The 13,832-nt window shown below is 34.3% G+C and overlaps 1 protein-coding gene across 4 annotated transcripts in view; it reads right to left on the bottom strand.

Moving 5' to 3' along the window:
* The window catches only part of Epha5 (EPH receptor A5), a 306,726-nt gene that overhangs the window by 41,604 nt on the left and 251,290 nt on the right, over window positions 1-13,832 (bottom strand). For all 4 annotated transcript variants that reach the window (XM_033758857.1, XM_033758856.1, XM_033758855.1 and 1 more), the window contains 3 exons: window positions 6,556-6,623; window positions 5,191-5,316; window positions 4,694-4,879 (listed from right to left, as the gene is read on the bottom strand). In XM_033758857.1, coding sequence (XP_033614748.1) covers window positions 4,694-4,879; window positions 5,191-5,316; window positions 6,556-6,623 — 380 coding nt within the window. The remainder of the gene's footprint in view (window positions 1-4,693; window positions 4,880-5,190; window positions 5,317-6,555; window positions 6,624-13,832) is intronic.

Consider the following 13,832-nt stretch of genomic DNA (forward strand, 5'->3'; position numbering starts at 1 on the left):
AGTAATCACTTTTCATTAAATGTGTAATCTCCTTGGACACAGAAAAAAAGACTCCTCTAATTTATTTAAGTGTTTTAATTCTATACAAGAAATAAGCTTCTTTGTACATGATTCTAAATTAAGAAATAAAGCTATGAGTAATTCTAAGCCTTAACAGAAACATTTCTTTAGACAGTTTGGGTAATTTTCAACTGGTGGGAAAAGAATTTTGTATATTGCAAGGGGAAAATTATTAACTTTTTTCTCCTTTTATTTTTTTCTGAATCTCATTAAATAGTAAAAATCTGGCACTGTGTACATTTCACTAAAGTGTCTTGCATTGTAAATGAGTCAATTAAGCCGGGACCTGTGGGGTTTTTACGTCATTTGTGAAGAAACTTCTCTAGAATCCGTCTGTATATGTATTTATGAGGCACCCTCTCTCAAGACTTGCAGAAGGAATCCGCGGGGGTGGGGCGGAGCGGCTGGCCACAAGCTTCTGGCAGTAGGGCAGGAAAGACCAAGGCTCTGGATGACACCACTCACGGGGTGCTATTCAGACTCCCCAACTCAGCTTCAATCAGAAAAATCACAAGATGTGGTTGCACTTATGTCTCATTATCTGTGAGCTGCAGGTTGTTAATAATTGCTGAATAAATTAGCATCAGATCAGAAAGCATGAAATGAAGGACACAAGTAAAGTAAGTTGCAACATGGTAAATTAAGAATAAGTTGAAGGTTTCCTAAGTTGAACATCAAGAGCTACATTTGAAAGAGGATGGTACATTGTCGATTCACACAGGCAAGAAATTTAAAAACACAGACATATTTTTAAGCATTTACCTTTTGCTTTCCTTATATGTGTAACTTTATGGTGGCAGCAATATCGGACCAAATACTTGAATAGCACATTGGAAACTGAAAAATATCTTTCCAAACACAGTAGCATTTTCGAATGGAATGCACAGACTCTATGTATGATCATTTGTTTATATTAATACTAGCTTCTGAAAATAAAAGGGATTAAAAGCATGTAAAATACATGCAGTTTGGCTGTATTCATATAAGTTTTCCTGGTTTTAGTTCATTCAGTTCTCAGACATATAAAATGACACCTATAATGTAACAAATCAAGAGTCTATAAATGTAGATATATGTTATTTCTATATTTGAACACTGCTAAAATATGATACATTGAAATCAATTAAAATATACACTTCACGAATATAATCTGCAACTTTATTCATGAACACCTATATACATATGCAGATTTAATTTCTATGAGTATTTGTTAAGGTAGATGGTGCTTTCATCTCCTTTTTGTGTGATATTGAGAGCCTTAAAGTATTTAATGTAAGTTATCTGGGGACTGACACAGATTTTGATGCAATACTTTTACATAAATAGTGAGGACATTATTATCTCTTCAAAGAGCATACATTGCGTAGCTAGGGAGCTGAAAAATATATGCAAATGATTATTAAATTAAGACTTTTGATTTGAATAAGACCTTTTGACCAAAAGAAAGAATATGATAGGCTTGCAAAAATTCTTATACAGTATAGGCACAGCATTCAAGAATGAAAGATTACTTCCAGGCAAAGTGATAAGCAATTATCTCGGGGGGTGGATAGAAAGTAAGAGGATTTTGAAAGAACTTACAAGATAAGCTAATGAATACAGGTGTAAATTTCAGAGAAAGAATTAACATAGCAAACAAAATATAAGGTACATTAAGATTAAAAATAATATAGATATAGAGGAGATCTTAGCATGGGAAGAGACTTAATTTGAAATATAATAACTATATAAGTGTCACTATTTACTCTGTGCCATTTCTGTTATAAATTTTACCTGCATTAATTCATATCATCTCTATCATAACATGATAATGAGGAAATAAATGTTCTGGATATTTAAGTTTTTCCAAACCACATAGTAATTTACAGCAGAAACAAAATTAAAATAGAATCACTTGATCTTTAGTCCCTGTTCTTGATCAGTGTATATAATATGGGCTTCCTTGATAGCAATAATGATCTGGCACTGCAAAAATCATCACATCTTAACGCATTATGGAAGGTAGACCAGCTGCCTACAGAGCATAAATTTACTCTGGGTCATGGGAAGGCATAGTGAGAGTTTATTTTTAGGAAGTTAAATTTAGAAGCCAGGTAAAGGAAGAAATGAAGACATAAAGTTTGTCAAATCTTTGCTTACTCTTATTACTAGTACTATCACTAAGAACTACTATTTTATATCAGTTGACAAGATTCTTGCCTAGGAAATAAATGTATTGTGATTTTGTGATTGATTTAACTTTGAGAAGGGATCTCCCTGCTTCCTGGGCTGGGCTTGAACTCCTGGCCCAGTTCTCCTGCTTCTGCCTCTCGTTGCATCCCCGTGTCGGGGTCAGTGACTGCCCACTACCACCGATACCCTCTGAAGTGCTTCTTCAGCTGCGATACAACGCAGCCAAACTCAAAGCCTGATTTTTACTTTACTGTATCCGACACCGTATTTTTATATCAGATCTTATTTCATACATTACCGCACATTTATCATAGGATACAAATGTCATAAAATATTTTTCATTTCTTTCAAAAATTATGATTTTTTAAATTGTCTTCTGTCTGTCTCTTCTTTGTCCCACCTTTACTTAACAGCTTATTATTTTTCCTACTAACTTCTCAGAACGCCCTTTTTACTCCAGCAATTTCATCTCTGGATTGTCATGATTTTAAAGCAATCTATGGAATATATTCAGCTCGAGGAAGGAGCATCCCCATGTTTTGAGGAAACACACATCGTTACAGGTTATTTTGTTCCTTTATTCCATGGGCCTAGAAGCAACTTACCTGGAGTTATGTATGTCCTTGAAATACCAAAAACAACAATCTCCTGGAAATACAAGCTGATTCAAAATTTCTATCAATCATCTACAAGACACTTTTTGTTGTGTTCACTTCCTAGGACGTGGAAAGTGTTTCTATGTTTCTATCTGTAGCTCACTGAATATGGGGATCCTTACAGACTAGGTACATATTGTGTTATGTTTCTTACTACCTCTTTATTGTGAAAAATTATTGTTTTGTTTCCTATATTTAAAAGTCATATGGGATAAACGTACATTAAAGATATTGAGATTACATAGAAATAGAGCATTATTGAGCAAATATTTCTTGTACATATATTCTGACATGATTCAAAACATGAAAGTTGAACAAATGCTCAGAAGAAAGTTTAGAAATGTTATTTTAAAAGGGAAAACAGAAGGAAAAAATACATGAGTGAAAAAGAATAAGTGGACTAAAAGAAAATAAGGTTCTCGTTCGAGAGATGCAGATGAAAACAATTCTGAGATTCCACCTCACCCCAGACAGAATGGCTCCTATCAAGAAATCAATCAATAAAAAATGTTGACGGGGATGTGGGGAGAAAGAAACCCTTCTCCATTGTTTGTGGGAGTGCAGACTGGTGCAACCACTGTGGAAATCGATATGGAGATACCTCAAATAACTAGGATTAGAGGTTCCATTTGACCCAGCCATTCCTCTGCTTGGTATCTTTCCAAAAGAATTTAAAAAATCATACCACAGTGATATATGTGCACCTATGTTTATAGCAATACAGTTTGTAATAGATAAAACTTGGAAACAGCCCAATTGCCCATCAGTTGTAGACTGAATAAATAAGATGTGTTTTTTTTCTATAAAGTGAAGTACTACTCAGCCACAAAGAATGAAAAATTAGAGTCATTCATAGGAAAATGATGCATACTGAGGCTATACTCTTAAGTGAATAAATAAGTCACCATGTAAATACTAAATAGTTTCTCTGGTGAGAAAAACTAAAAGTGTAAATAAGATCCACATGATATAATTGACAACGTGAAGTAGGAAGAAAAGGGCAAACGGTGTAGGGGAAGTGGGAAGGATAGGAAAAAGAAATAAGGGAAAAGAAAATAATGTGAGAAAATGAAAACATGGAAAAATGTTTCTGCAAATAGGAAAGGGAGGAGGGGGTGAAGGGAGAGCAGGGGTAAGGGGAAAAATGAGAATCAAGACCTATCATGTAAAGGTACAAGATCCCAGTGATGAATATAACTGTATTGTATACCTAAAATGTACCAATAAACTCAATGAGAAAAAAAAGAAAAGAAGATTCTCATTTTAGAGTCACATAAATTCTTTATTATGTGACTGGAGAACAATTAGAAATCTTTATTAGGAGGCATTCTACACAGATAATTGTACAAGGTACTAATCAAAATTTAAAAGATGTGTAATTCTAGATAGCTCTGAGTGAAAACTAGATTTGATTTAACAAAAATCACAACAACACCAAAAAAATAAGTCTCAAGGAACTTTGGCAGGCTCCTGAGACAGTTGCTTTCTCTACAGCCATTAACATATTTTAACTAAAAATGAATAAAATGAGTGCACCTGGCTACAGAATTGCTTAAAAAGTGGCAGAATTGCTTAAAAAGTACCTGTAGGTACAGAAATCCTGTTAAATGTTAAACTTTAATGCTTCAACTTTGAAGTCATTATTTTATTCATATAAAAAGTGGAAAAGCCAGTAGCAAGAAATTGTTCATACTTTTACTGCATCTTTTTATCTTTATACATTTTCCCTGGCAATGAATGATCAAATATTGAAATGAAAGTCAAAATTAAGTTAAAAATTAACAGCAATCTAGACAGATACTTACTTTTGGTTACAACACCTTCTAAATGGATGATGTTAGGATGATCAAACTGCCCCATGATACTTGCTTCTCCGAGAAAATCTCTCCGCTGCTTTTCAGTATAGCCTACTTTAAGGGTTTTGATAGCCACAGGCAATTCTCTTTTTCCTGGTAGTTTCAAACGTCCACTACAAACTTCACCAAATTCACCTGGTGATAAAGGTAGGGGGAAAAAAGGAGAAACTTATTGGAAAATCTTATTCTAATACTACTCTAATGTACTCTTGGAGGATTAAAACTTAGACAAAAATAAGGTAAAAAGTAGGAGTCCAAATTTCATTATCAATTTTAAGAGATATATATCCAGAAGGTTGCAGTAAAATGTGAGCAACCGCATATCACTTTGAAAGTGCATCAACTGGGAAATATTAAACCTATTCAGCATTAAAGCAAGTCATGCACATATTGCATTCGATAAGGCCAACACAAATTAAAAGTCAGGGTTAAACACATTGTTCTACCTGCTCCAATAACTCTTTCAATGGTGATACAAGAGGCTTCTATCTCCTTGGCAAATTCATGCACAGCTTGGTTGGGGTCTTCATAGGTATGTGGATCAATATAGGTTCTTACTCCAGGGAGTTTAACTACAAAAATACATGAGCATCGAATTTCAAGTTGTGATGGATGAGCAAAATTATAAACTTTATTAACATGCTGGTCTGGCTTAAATCTCTAATTCCTAGAAATAGTTGAGCTACAAGGACAGATTGTCTCCTGAGTTACGAGAACCATTTATACAATTACACCACTTTTACAATTTAAAAAACCTGAATTATTACCAAGTGCAAGAAATGTATATTTGGTAACATCTGAGCAAATAGATGTTTCAAGGATAATATTCACAAAGTTGGTCTCTGAGAAGACTTAAGAACATTTTACTTATTGACCTGGACGATGAAATGAGAGTGGTTTATGTGCTGGTTTGCTATGTGCTTCACTGAGAGATAATCCCAGATAATTGATTTCCATTTTTAAAGTAGTATAAAATATTAGTGGTGCAGCGCAAATAGACTGGTTAGAAGTCAAAAGAACAAGAGAAGTTCCACTCCTCACTCTGCTTTACTCTGTCTGTTGCTGCATGACTCTTTGGGAGACTCTTGTGTTCCTGAAACCCCAGTTTATCACTTCGAAGACTACAAGTATCACACTCATAGTGCTTTTTGATGATAATCCATGTTATCGTGAGGGCAATGAAATGGAGTCAATGTTTTTTAGCATGTTATGGTCATGGCACAGTGACAAAAATAAAAGAAACTCACTTATTTGGCAAATCACCTTACATTGTACTCTATGAGAAAGTGAACATACTAAAACACCATAATTAGAACTAATTTAAACCAATTTTAAGCTCATTATTAAATCCTGAATTTATGCATTTCTTAAAAACATAGTCCTTTTTTAAATTCATTTCAACAAAGGCCATTGCCACAGGATTCTTTAGGGAATTTTAGGGAAATTCTCCTTTTGAAGCTAGAAGAAGCAACAGAAATTTTATTCATTTAACCCGGTGTTATTGAATGATGTGTTTCTACTTGCTATGTTGCTAGGAATTAGAATAAGTATGGGAATTTGATTTGGAATATAATAGCCTTTGTACTGATGAAAGGTTTTTATTTTAATGATTATAATGAAAATATTTTTAAAGAATAAAGTAAAATATGTAGTTTTTCCCATAGCCAATCAGCAATGTCTACGCCCATAGGCTTTATAATAATGTAACAGACACTTGCTTTTGTAATATAACATTCTTGTCAGTTATTATAAATGCTCTACCCTGAAAACAAATAACAGAAAAGTCTCTTTTTTTTGTACAATTTGCTTACTGTGCCCATTATGAAAATGCATCTTTTCCTCTTCTGGATCTTGCTTTGCTTTGCTGTAGCCACAGCGCCTGGAACAAAGCAAGCTACAATTAGCCATATCTGAAAGTGGAGACTCGATCACACCGAGCCCAGAAGCAGAAACACAAATGATTTACTGCAACCCTGAGCTGATTTTCATACTAGTAACAAGAAATACCACCAACCCTCCTTCTGAATGAAAGCAATTTTCCAAGCTGTTATCCTCACAAATATTTAGCAAATACTCTTGCGTAGACTTCACTAAGTATGAAGCCTTCCAAGCCCACTTTTAAAGTTCTCTTCTCCATGCGGCAATACACCAGACCTGCTGTTTCCTTCCTCTTACACCCACCCACAGCTCAGAGGCCCCGCCTCTTTGGCCACTTTCCTGATGAACTACCAAAAGGTCAATGGCCCTCTGCGCCCTCCCTGAATGTTTTCTTAGGTTGCAATCTAGTTTTCACTCCTACCTACACAGATCTCAGTGGAATTCACCACCGCCTGCAGTGTTTCATAGGTCTATCCTCTAAATCCTTTCTCTCTCTCTCTCTGTCTCTCTCTCTCTGTCTCTCTCTCTCTGTCTCTCTCTCTCTCTCTCTCTGTGCTCACTAATTGGCAAGTCTTTGAAAACTGTTTTCCCTACTGACAAAAATCTGTTCTAAGTATCACATATAGCAATTTAACCTCTCACCTAATGGCTCTTAGTTTTTACTCATTCTTGAAAGGTTAAAATATTTAATTATTTTTCTGATGAATATCCAAAGATCTGCACAAATTTCTCTGATTATTTCTGCCCAATTCACCCACTTTCATCAGTTTATTGAATACCTTTCACCCTCTAGTTTCGATTCCTTTGAAAACTGTATTTATTTCTGATATATTTATTTTAAGAGATATTCCACTGGCATTTCAAATTCAATGGACCTGTAAAAGAAATTAGTGTATTGTTCCTTCTGATCACCATGCTCTCTCTTCTACTTTTCTTGTTATTAACACCACCATGGCCTTGAGACCTAATGATTAATCTTTCAAGCTTCTCAACAAATTGTCAGAGTCCAAGCATTATATAGTGTAAACATTACAATCCATCTCTTCTTAGTTCTACTACTTTCTCAATTAAGGCATAATTATTTTTCATGAGGATTATTTTAAATGACTTTGAAATGATAGCCCTCCCGCTATCTCATAATTCCTTTCCCCAAGTTTACTGGATCATAAACAAATTACAAGACATTTTTCTTTTTTTAAATCTTTTTTTTTTTTCCTTTGGGTTTTTTTGAGACAGGGTCTCACTATGTAGTTGAGGCTGAACTAGAACTCACTATTGTACCCCAGGCTGGTCTCAAACTCACAGTGATCCTCCTGCCTCAGCCTCCCGAGTGCTGGGATTATAGGCCTGTGCCACCATGCCCAGCTACAAGACATTTTTCTTTTGAATTACCTTCCTACCAACTTCTTATGTCTCTAGCACATTTCCTGAATTATCTCCTTCAGATATACTACACTTTCCCTGAAATCACCAATTTTTTCTGTGCTTCTATACATTTGTCCATATTAGTTCTTCCCCTAAGCATGTTTTTCCTAACAATGTCCAGTCATCAAAGTTCCATTCAATTTTTGCCCTCTAATTCCTTCTGATATTCCAGCTTAATATACAATTTCTCCTCTGAACACAGTAGCTTTCCCTACCTCTCTAGTGGTATAATTTCCACACTACAATGCTGTAAGTCATTCGAGTGTGTTTTTAAACTCACAACTTAGTCCTTGCGAGCTTCCAGAATGACCATAACCAGTACTCATTTATAAACTCCAGCAGGGAGTTAGGACTTACTCAAAGTTGGCAATAAAATTTTGTGTCACATCAATGAATGAATAAATGAATGAGGGAATGATATTTTGATTGTGTCTACACAATGACAGGGCTTTGGTAAAGGGATATGTTGATGAATACTGAATGGATGTACATGATTAACCATGTAACATTAAACAACCAGCGAAGTAAAAATAACTACTTTTAGTGAAACAGGAAGTGATTTTACTATTTATAAGATCCCACCGCAAAACTGAGTTCATTGAAGATAAAATTTTTATTTATTGCCACATTAATCAAAAAAGAGCCAAATGGCCGACTGGCACAGTACTCTCGTGACAAAGTGGCCTGAAAACAACTTTATAATATACCTAGTACACATTTACCAATGGATAATTTCTTGGTTACATATTCTGTGATATTTAATTCCTGTGTTTTGTTGTTTGGTACCAGGGATCGAACTCCGGTCCTAGCGCTTGTGAGGCAGGCAGACGGCGGAACCACTGAGCTCAATCCCTGGCCCCATTGTGGGATATTTAAAATGTTAGGAAAATTTGATATAAAAATAAAAAATATACTTTACTTAATGTCATCTTCTAGTGTGTACTTACTAATATATTACTATATTAATAAATCAACCTTATGACACTGAAAAATACAATTATTTTGATCATGTTGAGAAATACAATTTATTGGTGGAGCTATATAATTTTTGAGTAAACATGAAATAATATACCCATACACACATGTTATTTAAAGTACAAAGATGCACAGCAGGGATTTTATAAATTAAAATTTTATTCCTAGTACTATATTTAGACGCATTTTGTCATTCATGAGCCCTTAAGACATCTTGATTCACCTCATCACAGTGAAATGGACAGAAAAACACAAATCTATGCAACTGCATTAGATCTGCCAACTAAGATCTAAGTTATTTCAATACATTGTTCATAATTTTGGTAGGCATTACTTTACTCTTTCAGCCTTTAATGCATATTCCTCTAGAGAGACCAATTATTGGTATTTCTTTTTAACAACTTTGTAAATACAATGGTGGGAAATCATCCTGACATTTATTTTATTTAACTAATACTGAAAACAGACTTTGTGAGCAGAATTCTACAGGAACCTAAGAGGTATATAGATTCTTGCACCTTAGCATAGTAAACAAATGTGTGATAACGTTAACCCTCTCAATTCAAAAGAAATAAGCAGCAATCCTTGAAACTGGTGTCTTGCAATAGCCATTATCAAAATATACCTCTTTGATATTTAATTTGCATGCAAATTCCTCTTGTGATAATGGAAATAAAACTTTGGATCTTAGATTTGGGACTGCCTCAGGGAGGAGCAGCTGACACCAGATTTCCTAGGGTGAGTGTCACCTTGCTAATAATCATTTTGGACTATGGATATCTCCGGAGCTCTGACATGTATGGCTTCATGTTACATTAACATATTACATTAAGTTCTGGAGCCCCCAAAGCATCATTCAAACATGCAAACATGGCAAAGGAAAGCACGGCTGGCAGAGACTGGCACTCGATCAGCGGTTCAGACTCGTTAACAAAGCCTTGGAAGGAAGCGCATTCATTCAGTAGCATCTGTAGCTGCTCCAGACGCATAATTTTACTCAATCAAACAGGAAACAAATATGTCCTTCTGTAGGTCAATGATGATTCCCACTTTCTGAAACTACATTTTGTGAATGGAAAAGAAGGTTTCCTCACTTTGCTTCATGCCGCAATTCTAATATGCTTTTAAATAACTGTACTCAAAATATATGCAGAATTTGATTTTGGACGAATCATCTTCTCATCCTGTATACTCGTGTTTTTCTAAAAAAATGTGGTGTTATACCTTGTGATAGAAATGGATATGAGAAATTATATAAGAGTATAACTCATTCCTTAATGTTGATTTATTTAAAAATCCTAGAGATTCTTGTTACGTGCATATAGCAATGACCCTATGGGTGATTAAGAAATCAATCCATTTTCTCTATGCCCACACTACGGAGGTTGGTAAATCATCCCCGGTGATATTTATGCTGTTTTAAAGCCTTGGTCCCAGTCACCACGTCTGAAATTTTCATGATACATGAAATGTTAAATAGTAGTCTTTATGTACAGATGGATGTGGCAGTGGATAATTTAGTTCTGTTGATAAATTTGAGATCTGATAATAAATTTAGGTCGTGAACACCAAGCACTTCAGAGTGCAAGCACTGCGCAGCATTAGTGATTTCGTGTGCAAGGCAAAAAGAGGAGCAGATGGAATACTTACAGGAGCGCAAATCCTTGCTCCATGATAACCTGTGAGCAGTCAGACTTTTCCATCGCTTTAGACTTCACAGAAAAATACTGAATGATTTTTTTTTTTCATTTTAGTCTATATAAGATGGGTAGGGAACAATGGTGGCAAAAGGAATGGAATTGAATTTTGATTTCTTTAAAAGAATGAACCTCTATCCGTGTTTGCATATGAAGTAGACTCTCCTGTATTTTTCCTCTGTTTCACAGATTAATTAAGAAATACCTTTCCTAAAGCAAAGATGTTCAACAAGCATCAAATTACAGCGAACAATACAATCTATATGTTCTGCTCATAGAAAAATAGAAACATTAAATGTAGCTTCTTTCAAAATCGCACTTCTTCATATACGCATGCTACATTTTTTCTAACCTAATAATGGCTTTTGCCGAATATTCTGTTTAAAGAATCATATTACTAGAATCCTGAGAATAAGTTGTTGCTTTTGAGAAAATACTTCAGTCTACTTTTGCACTTCAAGATTTCCTTCAATTAAAAAAAAATTAGTTTAAATAAAAGCTCAGCTAAGCCGCAGGAAATTAAGAAGCATGTCAACATTAGGTTTTCAATATATGCAATAAATAATGGAAATATATTAAAGTTTGTTTTATGAGACAGCGTTCTTCAATAAAAATGAGAGTGAGTAACTATGCACTAAATATAGGGCAGAGGATATTTAGGCTGTCTTGCTAGCAGAACCTTATGTCTCTCCTTCATATTTTCCTTATTGATAATACAAGGATACTAGATTTGGAGTTCTCTATAGATTTAAGTGGATAAAAGCACAACTAATCTAGTATTACATATTGAAAATATTCAGTCATTCTTAAGTTAAATGTACTCACATGGAAATAACAACCTGCTCCCTGCCTATGGGAATGATGTTATAATTATGCACATCATGCCGGCATAGTTTTCGGAGCCACTAATTTCCACTCAATCAAGTTTTTCCTAATGTGACAATGGTTACTTTTCGATTAATTTTTAACTATTTCATGCATGCCCACAGCATTTCTTAGAGTAGACCTATTTATCATCTTCTGTAATCTGAGATTCTGTCGTTATTAAAGAAAACGACATTGGGTCAGTTCACACATTGAGTATCGTGAGCCTTTAGCTGGAATTTAATCTACTCACTCTTATTTTAACCATCATTCACAGCTGCCTGCAACTAAGTACTTCAAACAGGAGACTAGGAGTATTACAAAGAATGGTGTTCTAAAAGAAAAGGAGTGGTGTTCTCATTTAAACCCCTTTTGTGCTCCGTAAAGGGAAGAGTGCTTAGTACTTACCCATAATTCCCTAGAAGGTATCATGTAAGGATAAATTCTAAAATGTGTATCTGTAAGGTATTTGTAAGAATAAAAACTTTTCTATCTCAAATTTCAAGAAATAATTCACATAAAGAAAGAAAATACTTTCTTAAAAAAGCTGACTAATATTCACAGAATTCATGATTAGTTTTATCAGAGAAATTGTATTTTTAACTTCTACATTATGAGAAATTTTAATATCTACATTAAAATGAGCTGTAGTTCATCTCTTCAGTCAGTGTTTAAAAATTTTTTAAAACAAGAAAGTTAATTTCTTTAAAAATGAATGCTTTTCCACACAAGATAGATAAATGAATGAAATAAACACTAAAGATCTCCAATTTTTAAATATTGAATTCCTTTTCCCTTCCCCTTTGAAGAAGTAGTAAAGGACATGACAACCCTGTAAAGCATAAAAAAAAAAAGAAAGAATCTGACATGTGTTCCCACTTAAGAAATGTAAAGACTGCCTAGTATGTCATATGGGGTATTCAGATATAAGTATTACCTTGTAAATAGGTTCTGGTATCTGTAAACACAAACCCTGACTATTCAGGCAGAAATGGTAATACTATTGTAGAAACTATACATTTATATTATGTTATATTTTATTGTATTTATTTTAATGTAAACAGGAATTTTTTACAAGAAACAATTCAATATTCTTTTTTATATAAAACATAACTTTACCGAAGTGACACAATGAACTGAGTCTCACATCAGCTGTGATGGCGTGAAGGGAAAGGCCGTTTCTCCTAATGAAGACATCTGTGCTAAAAATGTGGTCAAACATGGAGACAGTGCGCATCTAAGGTGGGCATCTGAGTTTCATTTAGATATAACTTATGGCATTCAGATTTCAGTCAAAGCAGAGACATCTGAAAAACTAACATTATGTTCATGGGTATCATAACAAAGCAGGTATCTACAATGATGAAAGACAATTTGAAATCAAGGAACAAAGATGGTAAATATAAGTACAAATTTAATTTTATAAATGTTACACCACATCATGTGAAAATGCTGGCATGTGGTTTTCTGTTGGGAAATAATGACAGAACAAAAATCAGAACCTCAGAACCTTGCAGAAGCGTTGACATAGTAGGACCACAGATCTAAACAAAGGCGTTAAAAATCTAATCCACAAGTGTATTTCGATAAAGTCAGTCAAAGTATTTCTAAAAGCCACTGAGTTCACAATGGGCATTGGTAATATGCAGCATTATATTATATGAAGGTCAGAAAGAAACTAAGACATATGTGTAAATACCAAATAGTGTCTCTGGTGTGAAAAACTAAAAGCGTAAATAAGGATCAAAATATATAATTGATGTTATGTAATAGGAAGAAAAGGTCTGAAGGAGTACAGGAAGAGGGAAGGGTAGGGGAAAGGTAAGAAGGGAAAAGAAAAAATATGAGAAAAGGAAAAACATGGAAACAAAGTCTTTGTAAACAGAGAAGGGTGGAGGGGGTGAAGGGAGGGCCAGGAATGAGGAAAATATAAAAGAACCAAGATACATCATGTAAAAGTACAAGATCCCAATGATGAATGTAACTGTATTGCATACCTAAATTGTACCAATAAACCTAATAAAGATAAAAAAGAACTAATCATATATTCATGAGTGATCTTTCAAGAAACAAACAAGAGTACAAGATTGAAAATGTTTACAAATCTCTGCTCTACAATTAATTGCAAATATGTCTGCTCATAAGTGATGATGATAATAATGTTCTTTGAAAATTATTTGCATAGTAATTGACAGGTACGATCAAGCATACAAATTAGGTGACAAGATTTCAGATTTCTGAGTTCTTCC

Source organism: Fukomys damarensis, unplaced genomic scaffold (assembly GCF_012274545.1).
Source record: "Fukomys damarensis isolate Sample0158 unplaced genomic scaffold, DMR_v1.0_HiC HiC_scaffold_35, whole genome shotgun sequence".
NCBI classification, from domain to species: domain Eukaryota; kingdom Metazoa; phylum Chordata; class Mammalia; order Rodentia; family Bathyergidae; genus Fukomys; species Fukomys damarensis.